The sequence below is a fragment of the Propithecus coquereli genome, unplaced genomic scaffold, assembly GCF_000956105.1.
Source record: "Propithecus coquereli isolate 6110/MARCELLA unplaced genomic scaffold, Pcoq_1.0 Scaffold42, whole genome shotgun sequence".
Taxonomy (NCBI): domain Eukaryota; kingdom Metazoa; phylum Chordata; class Mammalia; order Primates; family Indriidae; genus Propithecus; species Propithecus coquereli.
The window spans coordinates 291,620-299,916 of NW_012149952.1; the positions used below are offsets into that span (position 1 = coordinate 291,620).

The 8,297-nt window shown below is 56.8% G+C and overlaps 1 protein-coding gene across 1 annotated transcript; it reads right to left on the minus strand.

Moving 5' to 3' along the window:
* Positions 1 to 1,082: 1,082 nt before the first annotated feature.
* Positions 1,083 to 3,613, minus strand: RABAC1 (Rab acceptor 1 (prenylated)). Its single transcript, XM_012653343.1, has 5 exons — positions 3,428 to 3,613; positions 2,942 to 3,154; positions 2,591 to 2,688; positions 1,398 to 1,499; positions 1,083 to 1,322 (listed from the first exon to the last, which is right to left on the minus strand). Exons 1-5 carry the CDS (start codon positions 3,481 to 3,483, stop codon positions 1,234 to 1,236), a joined length of 558 nt encoding a protein of 185 aa, XP_012508797.1. The 5' UTR covers positions 3,484 to 3,613; the 3' UTR covers positions 1,083 to 1,233.
* Positions 3,614 to 8,297: the final 4,684 nt, after the last annotated feature.

Below are 8,297 nucleotides of genomic sequence, written 5' to 3' on the forward strand. Positions count from 1 at the left end.
TTGTCGTCTTTATCTGCCTAGCGCTTTCCCTACCAAGTTTCTTTCTCTTTTGTCAGCGTTTCCATACGGCCATCTTCACGTAACGATATAGAGGCTCTTTCAAAGCCCTCGCCGTGGCCCACAGGGCCCCCTCGTTCCCCCACGCCTTCCCCTTGTTCATCTGCTCCAGCCACACGGGCCTCCTCGCTGCCCTCAAGCCGCCTGGCCCGCTGCCGCCTCTGGGCCTCTGCACCGCAGCTTCCTCTACCCAGAACCTTCTCCTCCAAAGGATCTGAGGCTGTTCCCTCTCTTCAGTTTAGGCCTTTCCTCAATGTCACCTAGGGAAGACTTCTCTGGTCAGCCTCTTTAACCTGCAGTTCATTCCAGAAATTTCTCTGTGCAGGAACGAGTTCACATAGCCGGCCCCAGACTGCTGTCCCTAGACAGGCCTGTGCACACAGCTGGCCCTGGGCTGGGGCTGGGAATTTGGATTTGGTGTGTGTGGGGGTCTTATCATTCCCTGATAAGAGCCGCTCACTGTGTCTAGACATTGCCAACAATATCCTTCATGCCGAGCGCCTGCTTTCCTCTGCGAGTCTGGCATCTTGGTCTGTGCTAGACAGAAGGTGCCTACGCAGCCACCCCAATAAAACCCTGGGCACTGGGACCGAGGAGCTTCTCTGCTTGGCCTTTCACACGTCACCATCTACTGCCAGAGGAATCAGGCACGTCCTGTGTGACTCTGCTGGGCGGGGACTCTGGGAGCCTTGGGCCCAGTTTCCTCCTGAGGCCACCCCATGTGGCCTTTCCTTTTGCTGCCTTTGCTTTGTTTGCGTCCTTTGTCATCATAACCCACAGCTGTGAGTACAACTGTGTCCTGAGTCCTAGAGAATCACCAAACCTGGAGGTGGTCTCAGGGACCCTGGACACACTGTCTCTTCTCAACTCCTTTCTCCTCCTTAGCACTTGTCTCCACTTGACACCCTGTGATGTTTCGCTTGTCTACCTCAGTGATGGTCTGTCCCAGCGCCGGGACCCATCCTGGTCTCTGTAGTCGTCCCAGCTCCACTCAGAGACCCACAGAAGACACTGGGGACCGCGTGCTGAATGACAACTGTAACAGCTTTATTTTCAAAGGTGGAATCCCTCCCTGGGCTTGTGATGGGACAGGCACCATGGGCCGGAGCAGCGGAGCCATGCAGGACAGGGGGTCGGGCAGCTGGCCCAGGGGGCCGACGGGTCCTTGGGGACGCCTCACACGGGCTCCATCTGCAGCTCCTCCCCGTCCACAGGCTCGATCTGGTGGAAGGCAGCGTGGGAGCCAATGACCACCAGGGTGGCTCCTGCAGGAAAATGGCCAGTTCAGAGCCATGAGCCCTCACCCGGCCCCACCCCCACCCCCCGGACCCTGTACTCACCCAGCACCCAGAAGACAGCCGAGCCCGCACCGGCCAGCCAGAAGAAGGGGAAGGAGATGCCTCCGGCCAGAGCGTACTGATGGGCCGGGCTCACCTCTCGGCCTGGGGACAGATGGCATTGGGGCAGCTGTTCCAGCTCTCTGTGCCCTCTCCCGAAGTAACCCCTGCAGCCCCCCAACAATCTGCGTCACAAGCTCCAGGAGCCTCACAATCTAATCCAAACTCCTCACAGCAAGGCCCTCCAAGTCCTGCCCCTGATGTCCCTATTGCGCCCTGGAACACAGCACACCTTCCTCACCCTCCTCACCTCCGCAGCCCCTGCCCCGGAAGCTCCCGGCCTCCCACTGCCCCAGATGAGGGTTCTCCTGTGTCGGCACTTACGTGGACCAGGAGTCTCACACTGGTGGCCCAAGGGCCAAGTCTGACCTGTAGATGTGTTTTCTGAGATGTTTCACAAGAATTTGATTTGAGGCTGACAAACTGAATGATTTCGCATAAAAATACAGACTTCCGGCTTCTCACAGAAGGCTGGAAGCTCGGATCTCTCCACGCCCCTTCACCGCAGCCCAACTTTGTGCGGACATACCTTGCAGGATCCTGAAGAACCTTGCCTGACTGAGAGTCTACCTGAATGTCTGATTCCCAACTCCCTGACCCGACCCCAAACCCTGACTCTCCCCTTGGCGGAAACTTCCCCTGGCGTCCTGTCTTCCCAGTGGTGTTTGCTACCAGTCTGGAAACGCATGAGCCACAGTCCTCAGCTTCCCTCTCTGAGAAGTCCCCAGACCTTTCTGGTCCCATCCCAGGAAGCAGGAAAGGGGATGAGGACAGATCTAGGCCAGTGGAAGGTCGCCACCTGGTGTCCAATGTGGGTACCAGCAGAGCATGCTTTCCGCAGAGAGGTTCCGGAGCAGGGAGTGGGAGGGGACAGCGGTTTGGAGAGAAGGTTTAAGGCACAGCAGCCAGGTGGAGGGTGGGTTCTGGGCTGTATCATTCTGGGTTTGGAGAATAGCAATTTGGGGGGCTGGGACTGGATGGGAGCATCGGGGGTTTCTGAGATTTTAAGGGATCAGGTTCGGGGAACCTAGTGTACATCTAGGCTTGGGCAGACTCGGGTTCAGAAGGACTTGAGTGTGGGGTCTGAGGTTTGCATTCCAAAGGTCAGGGATCCATCCGGGCAGGGGATTTCTCACCAAAGAGCACAAGCTTGGACTGCAACGTGCGAAGATAGAGAATGTAACAGGCGCCAAAGAAGACGGCCAGAGCCACCAGCAACATGGGGGACGTCACCCTGGAGAAGTGCAGGGAGGTAGTGGTCAGGCAGCTGGGGCTGGGCCAGCCATGGGGCCCTGACCTTCTACACCGGTGGGTGGCAGGTTACATCCTGGAGACCAGGAAGGGCCAGGTGACATTTCGTCACGCTGCACCCTGGCCAGGGGATGCGGAGTGGGGACCTGGCCCTTGGGTGACAAGGTCTGGCAGAAATAACCCACAGGGGCGGGGCCGGCCGGGGGAGGCGAGTGCGGGGCGGGAGAGGCACTCACACGCAGTACAGGATGAGGCCCAGGAACACGAACACATAGTTGCTCTGGTAGTACTCCACGTTGCGTACGAGGCGCTGGCACAGCTCACCCAGGTTGCGGGGCCGCGAGAAGCGCTGCTGGTCCACGAAGGTGCCCCAGGGCCGGATGGTCGCGCGGCGCCGCTCCAGCCACTCACGGCCTGCGCCGGATGGAATCAGCTTCGGCAGCAGGGTCCTGGGGGGTGGGGGCGCGACCAGGTCAGCGGTAGACCGGGATGGAGGCCTAGACCCCCGCCCGAGAAGAGGGCTGCGGGAGTCCAGGGTCCGGGGAGGGGGCCCAAGACTCCTGGATCCCAAGGGAGGAGCGGAATGGGGGCCCGGACTCCAGGGTCCCAGAAGAGGAGACCGGGGACCTAGATTTCTGTGTTTGGGGCCGGGACTCCTGGGACTGGAGGGGGGGGCCGGGACTCCCGAGCCTCGGGGCAGGGGTTAGAGCCGGTTCGCTCACGTGGCACTCAGCCCTTCAGCCTCGGCATCCTTCTGCTGGTCTTTCTGGGCCGCCATGTCTGCGTTGTGAGGGGCAGAACTGCGGTGACGAACCCCCGACCCTGCAGACCCCGCCGGCCCTGCCGGAGCCCGGCCTCACCCAGCGGAGCGGACGTGGCGCCGCCCGGGAGCTGCTGGGGCTGTAGTTCTGCTGCCGAGCATTGTGGGAGTTGTAGTCCCGACTGTGCCTGGGCGGGTAAGCGCCGTGATAGTGTTCTGGCTCGCAAGACGCCTTGGGAGACGTAGTCCCAGGAAGCGACGGTGCGCGTCTCTGGGCATTGTGGGAATTGTAGTTTCAGGCGCGGGCGCGTGGACTCGGGGCAGGTGGGCGGTCAGGGGTGAGGACGTTATGGGCTGTAATAGCAGAAACAGGCGTTGTGTGCTCTCCCTTGGAGGACACAATGGGGCCCGTGCAAAACTGTCCTTCTGACTCTAGAGGGCATAAAAAACACCTGGAGGGCTTGATAAAACACTGATTCCTGGGCCACAGTCCTGATACTCTGATTCAGCAAGTCGGGGATGGAGCCCATCATTTGCATTTCTAAGTGCCCAGGTGATGCTGCTGCTGCTGCCCACGGACCACATTTTGAGTAGAGAGATTGTAGAGAATTTGTGGAATTGATTCCTTCCTCAGGAGGCAGAGGCTAGTGCGGGGGCCATGGTTGCTGGAGGGGGCATCTGAGTTTGGGCGCAAAGCCCCCCTCCCCACCCTGGGACTCCCACGGATGAATGGGTTAGGACTGGGAACACCCCCTCACACACACACCTTTGGATAGGGAGGGAAGTTGAGAAAGGAGAGGGTTGAGAATTTTTTTTTTTTTTTTGAGATGGAGTCTCATTCTGTTGCCCAGGCTAGAGTGCCGTGGTGTCAGCCTCACTCACAGCAACCTCAAACTCCTGGGCTCAAGCGATCCTCCTGCCTTAGCCTCCCCAGTAGCTGGGACTATAGGCATGCGCCACCATGCCTGGCTAATTTTTTCTATATATTTTTAGTTGTCCAGCTAATTTATTTCTTTTTTTTTTTTCAGTAGAGACGGGGTCTCACTCTTGTTCAGGTGGGTCTTGAACTCCTGAGCTCAAACAATCTGTCTGCCTCAGCCTCCCAGAGTGCTAGGATTACAGGTGTGAGCCACCGTGCCTGGCCTGGGGTTGAGAATTTTTAAAAGAGGGAGCGATACCTAAAAGAGCTGAAGTTCTGGATTCAGACTCATGAGAAAATCCAGGCTACGTGGCTTTGACCGAGTCACCTCCCTGAACCTCGGTGTCTTCATGTGGGCTGTGGGATCCTAATGGGACCAGACTCAGGGTCATGATGATTCAGTTAGATGGTCCATGTAAAGTGCTTGAAGGAGTTTTGACATTTTATAACTGCTCAGTAAATGGTAGTCATTGTTATTGCCACTACATTATGAGAAATGTTATGATTGTGATTTCTAGAGTTCAGCCTCGTCAAAGTTAGCAGTAACACGTTATAGGCTGCTGGCCCCTTGGATGTTGCAAGGAGTGAGTGGTATCTGAGGCATGTCCCCTTCTTTTCCCTGATTCCCACAGCCATTGTCGCGGCCCAATTGCAGAACGGGGGATGGACACAGAAATAAACACACAGACACACACAAGGACATACAAGACTGCAGTGCTTGATTTGCACCAGTCGTTTTATTTATATACTTTTTCTATGTCCGGCAGCTACTTCCTGGTACGTGACTACCTTGGGCGCCTTGAGGAAAACACATTTTCATTCCTTCCAGACGATTGCTTAAGGGAAGCAGACGTTTGCATCTTAACTTCTTGCATCTTAACTTCTTTATCTCATTACCGTATGCAGGACAATGAGAAGCCTTGGCTTGTTTGCAAGATCCCAGGCGCTTGGTTATCTGTCATAAAGCTATCTGTCATGAGGAATAGTTCTGTTTGGTCAACAGGCCTTGCCCGGGCCTATTGACCTCTGGCGCCAAGGAAAGCACACCCAGTTTCGCTGACTCTGGGCTTAAGACAATTTTTGCCCAGGGACGGTCCCTACAGCCATGGTTCTCTCTGTCTTTGAACAAATTCCTCAGTGGCCTGCCCCTGCCCTTGAGTGAACTGTAGGAAAACAAGGCTGGAGTTCTAAAGAACAGGGCCTCAAGAAATGTGTGTGGAAGTATCGGGAAGCCTGGTCTCCCTTCCATGGACTGAGATTTTAATTTTGCAACACTGGGTGGGGCTTCAGGGAGAATATCTACATGGAATACCCAGGTGACTCTTGTAGCCTCAGCTCCTGTCTTCCAAGATCTACACCCATGTAGGGTTCCAGCTTTAAGGCCTGCTGGAAGGCGCTCCCAGGAGCTGGGGAAGATGGACCCTGCCACAGAGGTTGGGGGGAAAATAGGCAGGGAGGTCCCTGTGGGAGGGCCCCAAACTGAAGATGAAATTAGATTGGCTGGTTACTGTTAATTTCCTCTTTGTCGCGCCTAGGCTTTTGGTGGTTTTCGGGTTTTCCTACTTGGGTCCCGCTTTGCTTCAGGAAATCACAGGACTGTGAACGCGCAGTTGCCCAGAGTGCTAACGAGGGAGCCGCCTCTGCGTTCAGAGTGATGGAGGAGGTGACCAGTGGGAGATCCCCCTCGAGGGAGACGCAGCTTGGGGAACAGCTGGAGGCGGAGGCCCAGCCACCTCTTCCACGGCGGCCTTGGAAAACCTGAGTTTGACTTTTGCCCCACCCAGTTGGGAGTTGGTGGGTTTCCTTGTAGGAGCTGAATGTAAACAATTTCATTCCACTACGCACCAGGCCTTGTTCTGAGAAGTGGCCGGACACGGAAAAAGGCCTGGAGATATTGAACAGCGTGGGCCATGGCGAGAGATGGGGCTTCAAAGGAGGGGTACAGCGGGGTCCAGAGGCAAGGATATTGTGGGGGGACCCTCTCAGCAGGAAAATGGGGGAATTTTGAATAAGGGGATTTCAGGAGATGGGACCTGGACATGGGCGCTGTGGAAGAGGGGCCCCTACGGCAGAGACAGGGGAGAGATGGTGGGAGATGGGGCCCCAAGAGACAGGAGGCCTATGGCAGGTGGGCCCCGAATCAGGGGGGTGGTGGGAGACGAGGGAGCACCTCAGAAAATTGTGGGAGGTGGGCCCTGGGGTCACCACCTGAGGCCTCGTTCCTGCCTCTTGGGTTCCCCGAAGAAGTGGAGCTAGGAGGGCAGGAAGACCTTAGCACGGATAACCAGAGGCCTGGGTCAAAGTCTTGGCTGTGTGACCGCAAGGAAAGCCCTCCCCTCTTGGCCGCGGCCTGCGCACCTGTCTATGGAGTGTTTCTTCCCCTGCACCAGGTGAATAAAGCAGTATCCATGGGCTGCCTCGGAGAGGCCCGGGCTCACGCAGCCCCTACCAGGACCAGGCTCTGCCCTGGGATCGTGAGAGGTGCCTAGTGCACACGGCCCCTGCCTCCTGGGTGCTTCCCCCTCAAATTCGGGAGCTTCTCCTTCACCGTTGCCTTGCGCGTCAGCGTTGCACACACTCGCACGCTCACCGCACTCACGCGCGCTCTCAGTCCCGGCCTCCCGGCCCCTGCTCTGACGTGTGTCTCTGGGCTGCCTTAGACAGGCTGCCTTCAGGGACGTGGTTTAGCTGCCCAGCCAGAATGGCTGAAATGAGAAGGACTGACCATACCTGGGGGTGCCAGGATGCGGAGCGACTGGAACGTTCACACGCCGTTGCGTGCAAAAGCACCCGGCGCCGTGGAAAGGGTCTGGCAGTTTCTGTGAAGCTAAACACAGTCAATCCCATGACCCAGCAATTCCGCTCCTAGCACAGATGTACCCAGCAGAGTGTGTGTACGTGTCCTTGAAAGACATGCCTGGAATGTTCTATGCCTGGCAGCACCAGTGGTAACAGCCCCCAAACGGGAAATGGCCCAAATGTCCCTCAGCAGCAGAATGGATAAACGAATTGCGTGACAGTCGCACGAGAGACGACTGCACAGCACTGGAAAGGAACGGGCTGCCCGTGCGCACGACAGCGTGGACGACTCTCAGACGCAACGCGGAGGACGAGGAGCCAGACATGGACACGACGTGCTGTGAGGTTTGATTTACATCAAGAACAGGCGCCACTAAGGTGTGGTGACAGGATCAGATTGGCGGCTGTCCCTCGGGGTGGGGGCGACTGGAAGGAGGCTTGAGGGAATTTTCTGGGTGGAGGGAAAGGTTCTGTACCTTGATCTGGGTGGTGGCTACACGGGTGTAATTTTAAAAATCTTTGCGTGGTACCCTTAAGATTCGTGCCTTCGGTGTATGAAAGTTTATCTCAATAAAAAGAGAGAGAATGGCGCAGTGACCTAGAGCTCAGACAGCCTTGGTTCAAATTCCAGATTTGTCTCCTAGCTGTGTGACTTTGAGCAAGTCACTTCCCCTCTCTGTGCACATTTAATCTTCACCTAGTGAGGGTTAAATGGGCCAACAGACACAGAGGGCTTGGAAGGGGGCAGAGCACATAGTGGGCACTCAGAGGATCACCGTCATCACCTCCCTGGGTCCTTCCCCAACATGACAGGGTCCCCCGTCTGCCATCTGATTCTCTTCCTCCCCCCGTTCTGACTCCATAATCCCATCGCCTGGTGGATTCGGGCTGCTCTAACTTCGTGGAGTCTAGGACTCCGATCGATGACTCAGATTCCATGCCTCCCAAGCTCGCGCCAGGCTAAGCTTCCAGGGCTGTGTATGGCAGCGAGTGACAGCAGAGGGGACACCATCCCGCCCGCAGCCCCGTCCAGACAGCAAGCACAACACACGCACCGCTTCTGTCCCGCTGATATATTTGATAATTGTCCAGAACCAGAGATGGCATCAGTCGG

Coding starts and splice junctions, on each gene's coding strand:
- RABAC1 (XM_012653343.1), bottom strand. CDS start 3,483: ATGGCGGCCCAGAAAGACCAGCAGAAGGATGCCGAGGCTGAAGGGCTG. Junction 3,155..3,427: donor GCTGAAGGGCTGAGTGCCAC/GTGAGCGAACCG, acceptor CCCACCCCCCAG/GACCCTGCTGCCGAAGCTGA. Junction 2,689..2,941: donor GGCCTCATCCTGTACTGCGT/GTGAGTGCCTCT, acceptor GCACTTCTCCAG/GGTGACGTCCCCCATGTTGC.